Here is a 12,815-nt window from a genome sequence, read left to right as displayed (position 1 = left end):
TTTTTAGAGAGCAAGACAAGGGCAAAATCTCATCAAGAGTAAAATAATATCAAAACACGAACCTTTATATAATTGTTTAACACACACGAATGAGAACTAGTCAAACTGAAATAGCAATAGATTCTTCAAAAAGGAGACATTACCTTTGAAGAATCAGAAACCCTTGAACTCATTAGAAAGAGATTGAAAAAAATGGTGTATTCAATTGATTCCGGGTTCAATTCGATTGAATATGAAACGAAAACAGAAATGGATTAGGCTTTGTTATGAGACATGAAACACTGTTGTTCCTTTTGATTTGGTGCATTAGGTAAAAAAACATAAGTGCAAGATGTATTTTGTATAGAGGCGACATGTGGAACAAGATGTTCCAGCATGTGTGTGGCAGCATCTGTCCTCAGACCAAGACTTGTGAGTAAATATGCGCATTTTAATGTGTGATTCCTGAAAGATTTGTTATTGTATCTTTTAGCAAATATTAATCAGTAAGAATTGCTAAAAAAATTTATTAAATCCATAAGTTTGAAAAAGATTTGATTAGATATGGATTAATTTAAAATAAGTGGACATGGGTTAATTAAGAATATTTGATTGGATTTTCATTGAAGAAAAGACTTAATTGGATATGCATTGAAAATAGATTTAATTCAGTTTTATCCAAAATTATGCTCAAGATTTAATTAAACAAATATTCCATGAAAGAGATTTGACTGGATTCGCTTTAATTACTAAGTATGGATTTTCACTTGATGAGAAGATCTTCAATCCAAGATTTAGAGGTGTGGTTCAGTTTTAGCAAGAGATATATTATAAATCCTTTACTTAAGAAGTTCGAATTGTGATTTATATCAAGTAAAGATGTTATTTGATTTGTTCAAGATTCATAATTTTGTCACAATAACAGATGTCGAACTGAATGTTCCATCATGTGTGCAACATCTGGCCTTTGACAACAAGCTATAATGGATGTTATTCTGAACATAATTTCTGGTTGGGTTTCAATCATATTTGTTGCAGATTCATTGCTATATTTTAGCAATGAATTTATGAAGATTTGTTTGATTAGATTAGAAGTAATAAAATCAATTTAAATTTGAATCAAATCAAATATTTTTGGAGGTTGTTAAGAAATAAATCAAAACAAAATCTCCTATATTTCTAGACGAGAACAAAGCTGCTTATGTCAATTGGAAACTCAAACCTAACGTTTGAATGTGCGCATGTATTAAAGATTCGTATGTTAGGGTTTATACTTTGAGTTTTTATTGTTGTTTGTACACCACTCTAGCGCTTTCATTCATATCTTTAAGCATAGAGTTTGGTTTGTTAGTTGAGTTGTAATTCAATATTCTTTATTTTGATTATTATGGTGATCACTTGAGATTAGTGATTTGCAAAAAATGGGAGGAGTTTTCATATTTAGGGGGAGTCCTAAATAGAAAGTTACTAGGATTAGGAAGAGGCATTGAACAATATAGGGTTGTTCTTCATATAATACTAATTGTACTAATTCGAAATAGTGGATTTCCTTACTCGGGTTGGAACCCCGCAGACGTAGGTGAGGTTGCACCTAACTGGGTTAACAATTCTTTGTTTTATTATTTTTACATTGAATTATTGTTTTTTCGTATTATTCTAAAACTGGTTAAACAAGTTGGACAACTTGTCCCAGACATCTGGTCCAACATCTCTTCCCTAAGGAACATAATTTCAAACATAATTGATTCGAGGTTTTGATTAAAATCGATGTTACAAAAGGGTGGAGTTTTGGATGTAATATATTTCACATAATCGATGTTACAAATCGATGTTAAAATTGATGAACTCTTTTGGATAAACTCTTTGAGTAACATAAAACTAACGAAAAGAGGAAAAGGGGGTGTCTGATTAGTTGATGGAGGGTGGTTGCTTGATAATATTGATCGAAGAATAGGATATGGGTCTTCTATTCTGTTTTAGATAGATCCTTGGTTGGATGGAATGTCTTTGAAGGTGAGATATATAAAGCAATTTTATTTAGCTGAAAAACAAAGGCGACAATAGCATAAATGAATGAGTTGGGGTGGGGGAAAACAGTGAGGCATGAAAGTAGCGTAGGAGCTTGATTTCTTGGGAGGAAGAGTTAGTGGGGGAGAGTATTGAGTGTTTAACCTTAATTTTTTTGCAGGTGGATGTAGAAGATTGTTGGTTTTGTATTTTACATCACTATTCTTGCTACACGGTCAATAGTGCTTATAAATTTTTTCTGAAGTAGACGTCAACAACAATCATACCAACTCCCAATTTTTTTGGTTGAAGGTTGTGTCGCTTAAGGTATCTATTTTTTCCTGGCGATTGTTAAGAAATCGTAGCCCGAATAAGGAAGATATGGATAAGAGGCAGATTCTTACCACGAACGATCAAAATTGCATAGTGAATTGTGGCGTGGATGAAGATAAAGATCATTTGTTTGTAACATGTAATTTTTTTGGTAGGCTGTGGCCTATTGTTCATAATTGGTTAGGTTTCTATATAGCATCCCAAGGAACGATTTGAGATCATATATTGCAATTTGGCGGGCTTGGTGGTTTTTGAAGTTCATATTGAACTGGCTACATTATGCAAAACAACATGGAGTTTGTTCAAGCTAGTTCTAGTGCAGAAGGGATACATGTGAAATCCGATGTTCCAACATGTGTGTTGCAACATCTGGTCACTTACAACAGACAAATGTTATTGCAGTTATGATTCTGAGTTATTCTATCCATAGAAGATATACATATTCAAGCAGAAGAGTTAATTTGGAGGTACTGATGCAACATGTTGAACATGATACTTCAACATGTGTGAAGTGCAACATCTAACCTTGACAGAAGGTCATATGGATGTTCCTTGGTGCACAATTCTAATTTAGATTTGATCAGATTTGTTGCAGTTATTTTAGCAATGGTTTAGTTGATTTTTTTGGCAACTAGAGACTTTCAAATCAAATTTAAAAGAGATTTGAAGTTGAGTTTGAATTCGAAACAAATCATATCTTATTATTAGAGATATCTGAAGAGAAGACCATATCCAACAAATTCTGCTATTTTCTGGAGGCAATCAAATTAGATATTTAAAGGAGAAAATTCCAAAAGACATTTCTATATAAGGAGTCTTGAGTCTCACTCTTGAGACATCGATTTTGTGCATAAAGACTAGGTTTTTTGTGTTAGGGTTGAGTCTTTGTAACTTCTATTCCACGCTAATGCCAAAATAAGGGCTAGGGTATAATCTTTGTGTACACCACTCTATGTTTCAATAACTTGGCATAGTTGTTGGTTTGTCTTAGTTGAGTTGTAAATTCAACATCAATAGAGTTGTTATTGAAGTTGCCCACTAGGGGTTAGATATTGAGACAAAGTGAGAGGGGATCTCATATTTAGGGGGAGTCCTAAATAGAAATTCATTTGGTAGTGTTAGGAAGAGGCGTTGAACAACTTGAGCTTGTTGTTCCTATAAGACTAAGTGTACAAAGCTACTAATAATGAGTTTCCTTTCTTAGGTAAAGTACACTCCAAACGTATGTGTAGTTTCACCAAACTGGATTACCAATATCTAGTATTATTTATTGCTTTACATTGACTATGTATTATTATCCATCTCTGTGTTAAACCTGGTTTAACTTGTTAGACCACTTGCTTTAACATCGTGCTCGACATTTGTCCTTTCAAGAACAGAATTTCAATTTTTTGAAAAAATGTTTAGTTGACTTTTAACACTATTTGGTTCGCGGTTGTTTGGGTTATCTAGAAAGAGCGAAATAGGCGTATTTTCCAAAATAAAGCGAAGCAATTGAAGTCGTTATTTGAAAAGGTAAAACTTCAGTTATTTTGGTGGTTAAAGTCGATATATGTTACATTTGATTATGATTACCAGTCATGGAGGTTAAATCATGTATCTTGCTTATCAACGATATGTAGACCTCTTTTTGCTGATTTTTTAAAAGAATTTCGGATTCTTTCTTGTCATTTTCGGTACATCTTGTGCTGGATTGACTTGTTTTGCTCGTTAATATATATTTCATTTTGGCTTTTTCAAATAAAAATATGATCTGAAAAGAGTGATGAACAATTCAACAAAACACAAAGTAAAAAATAAATAATTAGTAACTCAACTCGTTGCAATGTCACCTACATAAAGAGGGTTAACCCAAATGAAAGAAAACTCACTAATTCAAGTAGTGAGTAGTACATGACGGTCTCATATGAACTCTCGCAGTTTAATGCACTTTTTCTAATACTATCCCTGAATTTCAACTCAGCCTCCCCCTTAAATTTGAGACCCCTTTCTTTCATTCAAACACTTTCTCAAGTGTTTGCAAGAAAACAATTATATGTGGAATGATTCAAAACACACTTACATAGGAAATACTTCATTCTTCTAAAATAAGAAAGACTCTCAAGATAGAGTACACAAAAACTTTATTATACATAAAATACGGCATTCAATTAACAATTCTTTAAAACAGATGAGTCTTCAAATAAGAAGAATCATCTCCTTAAATAGAAAAAATTATCCAACACAAAAGCCCACTACAATTTAATAAAAAAAAAACTAGTTGAATCCTAAAACAACAAATCAAATATTCTTTAAAAAAATCAAATCCAAATCTTTAGCTTTAAATCATATCCGATTAAAATCTTTTTCATATATCTGATTTGATAAAATTCTCTTCAACCTGGTTTGAATTAAAATATTTTTCTTCAAATGCAATCCTTGTAATCTTCTTGTAATTAATGCTTAAGCTATTACAAGTTGACTGATATAGAATGTTTCACTAAGATATCTTAACAAGTTGCCTATAAAAATTAGACCATCACTTGTAATAACATCTTTAACAATTTTTACGGTTTTTAATCAATATTTAAAGAAAATTTAAAATAATGAAAATTTGAAAAATATTTAAAATGACTAAAATTTATAAAGTATTTTGTACTGACAAAATTTTAAAAATTAAAAGAATATCTAAAAAACTAAAAATTTAATTCCTCTTTATGATGTAATTGTCAAAAAAAAATGTATTAGTCTTTTAAATTTTGCAAAATTATTTTCATATTTTTCAATATATTTCAAGTTGTCCATATAATTTTAAAAATTACAAATTGGTCCATTTAAATTCTCTAAAATTATCAACTAGTCATATTTTTGGAAATTCAAATTTGACCTAATCTTAGTTTAATAATAATGACAAAGAAAATGGCAATGAAATTTTTATTACTTGATTAAAACAAAAAAATTAAAAATCAATGAAATTCAATTAAAATATTTGACTGAATTGATTTTTTGAAATTATCCAAACCTAATCAATTCATTTTGCCGACGTTAAATGTCAACTAGAATTGTTTTCGAACACAAGTTCAACCATAATATATCAACCAAATAAGTCAACACTAAATGTTTTCTTGCACAAATTCAACCATAATATCAACCACATAAGTCAACACTAAATGTTTTCTTGCACAAATTCAACCATAATATCAACCACATAAGTCAACACTAAATGTTTTCTTGCACAAATTCAACCATAATATCAAGTATCAACCACAGAAGTCAACCAGAAATTTTTTCGAACAGAAATTTTGACATTACGACAGCATAAATATAAGGTTGGACTTGTTGTACTCTCCAATTATAAGTACTAAGTATTCAAAAAAGAAGTTATCCTTTAATATATATTATACTTTTCAAAATATTATATTTGTTTATTATTTTTAAACGTATTATAATTTATTTTATTAATTAATATTTAATTATAAAAGTAATATATATATATATATATATATATATATATATATATATATATATATATATATATATATATATATATATATATATATATATATATGTTAAAGTTGTTAAATCACTCAGTAATTTTTGAAGCCAAAATTGAGGATAGCATTGTCATTTTATATTTATTTATTTATTTATTTTATTAATTTATATGTTATATATTAAAGTTATTAAGTTACTTAACAATTTTCCCTCTAAAATTTAGAATAATTTCTTAACCTCATAATTCATTATATTTATATATTTATAATTTATATATTTAAATAATTAATTAACATAACCCACGACTACATTCAAAAATAAAATAAAAAAATTGGTTTAGGCTTACTAATTTCAATAATTACCGAAAATTCTATTAATATTAAGTATTACTCCCTCCGTCTTATAATATAATAAGTGTTCTATTTGAGATTTTCATGTTTTTTAAGATAATAATTAATTATGTTGACTTCAATGATAAACATTTATTAAAATAACCTTATAAATAATAGATAGTGGAGTATTTAAATGAATCAAACCACAATAAATAAGGGTATGTTAATGAGAAAAATAATAAATATAGCATTGGAACTTTAAATTGACAAATAATTTGAAACAAATAAAAATAGGAAAGAGAACACTTATTATTGTGAGATGGAGGGAGTATTAATTAAAATAATAAAGTGGGTGGATTTAATGAGAAGTTTAAGTGAGTGGATTTAGTGGGAAGTTATAATAAATAAGGTTTAGTCTATATGTTGAAAGAACCATCCATTTGAAAGAACCATCCATTCCTCATTATCCAACCCTTAACATGTACATGATATAAAGATATTTTTCAATTATGTAATTAAAATTTTTATTTTACAATTTATTATAATGTAATTTTTTATTTTACAATTTATTAAAATGTTGCTTTTTCAGGTTTAAATGTATATTTTTTTATTGATTTCTTAAAAATTTTAGTTATTCTCTTCTCTTTTTTTTTTTAAATTCTGACCCACATTTATGTTTATTTATTTAATAAAAATATTGTAATCCCACATTTTTTAATAGTTTCAAATGTTATTTTTTTAATTAATCAAATATTAAATAACAAATATTGCCAAAATTTATTTAATAAAAAAATTGATTTGAGGTAAGTTACGATGAGCGGAAGGAGGAGAGGAAGGCCACGGAAATCGGCGTCTTCTTCGCCGGCCACTCATGGAAATACCGGTAATCAACCACGAGAAAAGGGGACAGCAAGCTCGAGCACTGGTGCTAAACAACTGGAGGTGATAAACCAAGGGGTAGCGGACAAAGTGAAGGATCCTGAAATCCCACCAAAACCTAAAAGCGTTGAAGCGGAATTGGAGAAGGCGAAATCAGATGTGAAGGTAGATGAGCCACAGCGTCTTTGGACTGATGTTATCAGTGGAAACAGAAACCCATCTAATGGAATGCACCTGGAATTTGTAGCTCCACAAGTGGTGGATGGTACGATTGAGGTTGAAATTGATGAAGAGGATATCGTGTCTGAACTCCTCTATTGGCAATCTGCACTGATTATGTATGTAATAGGGGGCGAGCTCAGCATGAATGCGGTAAAAAGTTTCATCATGAAGCAATGGAACTTTGTCAAATTGCCGGAGATGCGATACAATGATGAGGGTCACTTTATCCTTCGCTTCAACTCATTCCAGGATAAAGAAGATGTGCTGATGAAGGGGCCTTATACCATCCGCAATATGCCAATGCTCCTTCGAGACTAGAAGCCAGATTTTAGCCTGCAGAAGGACATGTTGAGAACAATCCCTATCTAGGTCAAATTACCATAACTGCCTCTGTTTCTATGGGGGAAAAAGAGTCTTGAGAAGATAGGGAGTGCCTTAGGGGTACCGGTGGTCACTGATGAGTGTACCGCTCAGAAGCTGAGAGTCACATATGCAAGAATACTTGTAGAAATGGATGTCACGAAACCCCTAGCCACTGAAATTATCATCAAAGATAAGGAGGGACAGCGAATTTGCCAGGCAGTAGAGTATGAATGGAAACCCAAATTTTGTCAGAGATGTCAAAAGGTGGGACATAGCTGTGAAGACAATCCAACAAGGAAGCAGGAGAAGTAATGCCAACAGAAGGTGCAACAGAAAATCCCACAGGAGGAGATGAAGAAAAAGGAGTTACCCAAACAAAATGAGGAAGAGAAATGGACTAATGCAGAGAAGACAAGGAAAGGAAAATATCATGCAGTGGAAGAGACACCTGCTATGAATTGTACTAACGCCTTTGATGCACTAAAGCTTGTGAACGAGCCTTTAGTGATCAATGGAATCACATGATTTTATCCTGGAACGTGAGGGGGCTAAATAAGACAGGTAAGGTTAAGGAGATCTGCTCCCACCTCTATAACCTTAGACCTAGTATTGTCATTCTGTTGGAAACCCGAGTTAAAAGTAATAAGGCTCAGGCTATTAGAAATAAACTCAACTATAGAGGAGCTGCAATGGATAACTATGATCAGCACTTTAATGGTCGCATTTGGATATTGTGGGATGAAACAAAAGTTGACATCAGAAGAGAAAGAAGCACTAGCCAGCTACTGCATTGTGGTATTTTTGATTTACAGGGCAATTTCCTCTACTAGATCACTGCTATCTATGCAATGAATAAGCTGGCTGAAAGGAGAATTCTTTGGAGAGATCTGGAGGATATCAGTAAGAATCAGGTTGGCCCTTGGGGGATTATCGGGGACTTCAACAACGTGTTGTCCACCAGAGACAGAATTGGTGGCAGAGATGTGATGGAAGCTGAATTTGCGGATCTGAGGCAGATGATGGATGATTGTGGGCTGGCAGAAATGGATAGTGAGGGGGAGTTCTACACATGGTTTAATAAACACTCTGATGACCCTATTTATTCAAGAATAGATAGGATTATCGGGAACATTGAATGGATGCAGAAGCATAGCTCCTCCAAATTAACAGTATTGGCTCCTAATGTATCTGACCATGGCTGTCTGTATTTGAAGGATAACAATCACACTCCCCTGCAGAGATACCAATTCAAATTCAGTAACTGCCTTACGAATATGGAGGGATTCCTTCAAACGGTTTCAACTAGCTGGAATAAACCTTTGAAAGGAAAACCTATGAGTGTCTTGTGGCATAAACTTAGGAGACTGACCCCTATCCTAAGGAAGATGAGTAAGCCTCTGCAGGGTATACAGAAAAAGATAGAAGACACAAGGAACAAGCTTCTGCAGGCTCAAATGGAACTTAGCAAAGACAGAATGAGTAGAGCCAAGATTGAACAGGAGAAATATTAGACCACTGAACTGCTTAAATGGAATGACTTAGATGAGATGGATATTTGTCAAAAAGCTAAGATTGAATGGCTTAAGCTAGGAGATGGTAACAATGCATATTTTCATGCATCTGTGAGAAACAAAAACAGAATTAAAAGAATGACTAGTATTACAAGGCAGGATAATAGTGTGGCATATCAGCATGAAGACATAGAGAAAGATGTACTCAGTTTCTATGGAGCTTTGATGGGCCAGAAGGAGAACAGGCTGGAAGGGATCAACAAGGAAATCATGGAATAATGAACAGATTGATTTGTTGACAGCCCCTGTTACTGACATGGAGATCAAGGAAGCCCTTGATAGCATTGGTGACAATAAGTCTCCGGGGATTGATGGTTATGGTGGGAAGTTTTTCAAAGCTGTGTGGGCAGTTATCAAAATGGATGTTTGTGAAGCTGTAAAGGAGTTCTTTCAGCACAACAGTATATACAAGGATTTCAACTGTACCCTAGTCACACTTATTCCAAAAGTGGAAGGGGCCAACACTTTGAAAAATTATAGACCCACCTCCTGCTGTAATACTTTTTACAAGATCATTTCTAAAATCCTTACTTGCAGGCTTGGTAAGGTTATTGGCAGGATTGTGAACAAGAACCAGGCAGCGTTTATTCCAGGACAGCACATTCACGATCACATCTTAATGGCATTTGAACTCATAAGAGGATATGGTAGAAAGAGTACCACTCCTAAGTGTATGATGCAACTAGACATGCAAAAAGCGTACAACATGGTTGAATGGGACGCATTAGAAACCATTATGCAGGAGATGAATTTCCCAAACAGATTTACAGATTGGACTATGACTGTGGTGAAAACAGTGTCATATAAATTCAATATTAATGGTGTCCATACTGAAGCAATGGTGGCCAAACGGGGAATTCGACAAGGGGACCCTATTTCCCCACTCCTTTTTGTGTTGGTCATGGAATATCTTACTAGATATTTGCAGACTTTGGAGAACAATTCAGCTTTCAGGTACCACTCTAAATGTGCTCGAGTTAAGATCACAAGTCTGAGTTTTGCAGACGATTTGCTGCTATTTACCCGAGGAGATAGAGTGTCTATCAATCTAATGCTAGAGTGCTTCCATAGATTCTCTAAGGCTACAGGATTGCGTGTCAATACTGAGAAATGTTCGCTCTATTTTGGTGGCATCGAAGATGGTTTAAAGAAGGAGATCCTTCAGGATACAGGCTTTAGAGAAGGCAGCCTCCCCTTCCGTTACCTTGGCATTCCAATCACGGATAAAAAATTGCTATAAAACACTACCTCCCGCTGATTGAGAAGATAGTTAATCGAATCACTCATTGGAGTGCAAAACTGCTATCCTATGCAGGTCGGGTTCAGTTGGTCCAAAGTGTCATCTTCACAACTATCAATTTCTGGATGCAATATCTTCCCCTTCCGAAGGCAGTGATCGTAAAAATTAATGCTATATGCAGGAGTTTCATATGGTCAGGAAAAGGAACTGTAACGAGAAAATCCCCGGTGGCTTGGAGCAAGGTGTGCAGCCCTAAGAAATATGGTGGGTTGAACCTGATTGATTTAGAGGTCTGGAACAGGGTGCAAGTGATGAAGTTGCTGTGGAATATCCATAAGAAGTCTGACAATTTATGGATCCAATAGATACATGCTTACTACATTAAACAGGATAGCATAATGCTTATGAATCAAAAAGAAAGCTTCTCATGGGTGATGAAGAAAATCCTCAATCAGCGTGATGAGTTCAATAGGAATATGACTGGTATGCAAGGTGATAGATTCAATTCGAAAAAACTGTATGAGAAAATCAAATGTGGTGATCCTGTTATGCCTTGGTGCAAGCTTCTTTGGAATAACCTGGCGAGACCTCGAGCGCAATTTATTTTGTGGTTAGCATGCCACGATAGATTGGCGACAAGAGAGAGGTTGCATCGATTTCATTTGACTGCGAGCCCTAGTTGTGTTCTGTGCAGTGACATTGAAACCACCAAACACCTCTTCTTTGAGTGCCCTGCCACGAATGAAATATGGTGTAAGGTGCTTGACTGGCTGCAAGTAAGGCACACACCCAAGGATTGGAATGAGGAGAAGGATTGGATTATAAAGAATTGCAAAGGAAAAGGTTGGCGTAGCATTAGCCTTAAGTGTGCAGTTACAGAAACCATATACTACACTTGGAAGCTTAGAAATGACATGGTCTTTGGAAAAGAAAATAATAGACAGAAAATAGTGAGTGATATAATTGATACTGTGATATATAGGTTATGGGAAAATAGGAAAGTTAGAAAACACTTAGCCTTGCTTATGGTCTAAGGTGTTTATTTTGGTCCTTCTTTGTCTGTTTGTCCTAGGGCTGGATCGGTGGCGATCGCCTTGTATATATCGTTTTTTGAATTAATACACCCTTTTAAATCTTTTATCAATTTTTTAAAATTTTAAATATTATTTTTTTTCGTTTACAAATTTTGTAATTATTTTTTTAATAAATGAATTGTAATCCTTCCTTTCATGTTTTATTTACATATAATATACTTATTATTTTTTTAAAGATAACTACCCATTTCATTTCAATTATTTAATTATTCATTTTATTTTATTTTTAATTTCTATTTTTCCTCTTTATATTAATTTCTTTTTTTTTTTAATTTTTCTTTAACCCATGTTTTCTAAACATAACTACCCGCGTTTTTTAAAAATAACTACCCATTTAATTTCAATTATTTAACTAATTCATTTATTTTATTGAGAAAAGGGGATGTGCACTGACAGTGTAAATTATTTTTACACTATCAACTAATGACAACCATGTATCTTACCAAGTCAGCTTTTAAATTTTAAAATACTGAAATGATTTGACACTTTAAAATAATCTGATTTGATGTCTGTGTAATACTTCTTTAGACTGACACTGTACTACCATTAAACTCTATTTTATTTTCAACTTATTATTTTTTTGTTTTATTTATTTGCTTTGTTTTTATTTTTCTTTAACCCATGTTTTCTAAGGATATTTGTTCATTTAATTATTTATTATTGTTTTTTTTTCTATTTTACATGAATATTTTATTATTATTTATTAAATATTCTTTTAAAGGGTTAAATACGTTTTTAGTCCTTATAAAAATGCGACCCTGCAATTTTAGTCCCTGTAAATTTTTTTTTTCAATGAATGATCCTCATAAACTTTTCCGTTCCCAATAATGGTCCCTCCCGTTAGTTTTCACTAACGGAGGCTGACGTGGCACGCCACATGGAAGACAGCTTGAAAAGAATCTGAAAACGTTTGAAATTGCGGGGGTTTTAAACCTCCTCTAAGCTAACCAAAGAAAAAAAACAAAAAATATTGGTCATGAACTTTTCTCAAACACCTTGCAAGCAAGTTTGGCATATGAATTCAACAACTCAAAAACAGGGGCAGAAACACTGATTTTATTTTCTTTCATTTTCTACTCCATTCGAGATGAAGCAAAACTATATATCAAATCACTTTATCATCCATTCCCTGTTAACATTTGCACTTCAATTTAAGACCTGCAAAGCAGCTTCCTCCATAAAGGGTTTCACATTTCCTTTCCTGAAGCTGGCACATGCGATTTTGATGTATGTGTTTTCTCTTGCCAAATTTTGTTTGGGTTATTAGTTATGGTATATGGTTTCATAGAGTTTGGCTGAGGCTGCTGCATGGGATTTTGCA

At 33.1% G+C, this 12,815-nt stretch overlaps 1 protein-coding gene across 1 annotated transcript; it reads left to right on the top strand.

Annotated features, from left to right (window-relative positions):
- Nucleotides 1–8,437: 8,437 nt before the first annotated feature.
- Nucleotides 8,438–9,100, top strand: LOC131630081 (uncharacterized). The gene has a single exon (XM_058900877.1). The coding sequence runs from the start codon at nt 8,438–8,440 to the stop codon at nt 9,098–9,100; it is 663 nt and encodes a 220-aa protein (XP_058756860.1).
- Nucleotides 9,101–12,815: the final 3,715 nt, after the last annotated feature.

The sequence above is a fragment of the Vicia villosa genome, unplaced genomic scaffold (genome assembly GCF_029867415.1).
Source record: "Vicia villosa cultivar HV-30 ecotype Madison, WI unplaced genomic scaffold, Vvil1.0 ctg.000643F_1_1, whole genome shotgun sequence".
Lineage (NCBI taxonomy): Eukaryota > Viridiplantae > Streptophyta > Magnoliopsida > Fabales > Fabaceae > Vicia > Vicia villosa.
This window is presented reverse-complemented; position numbering and strand designations above follow the sequence as displayed.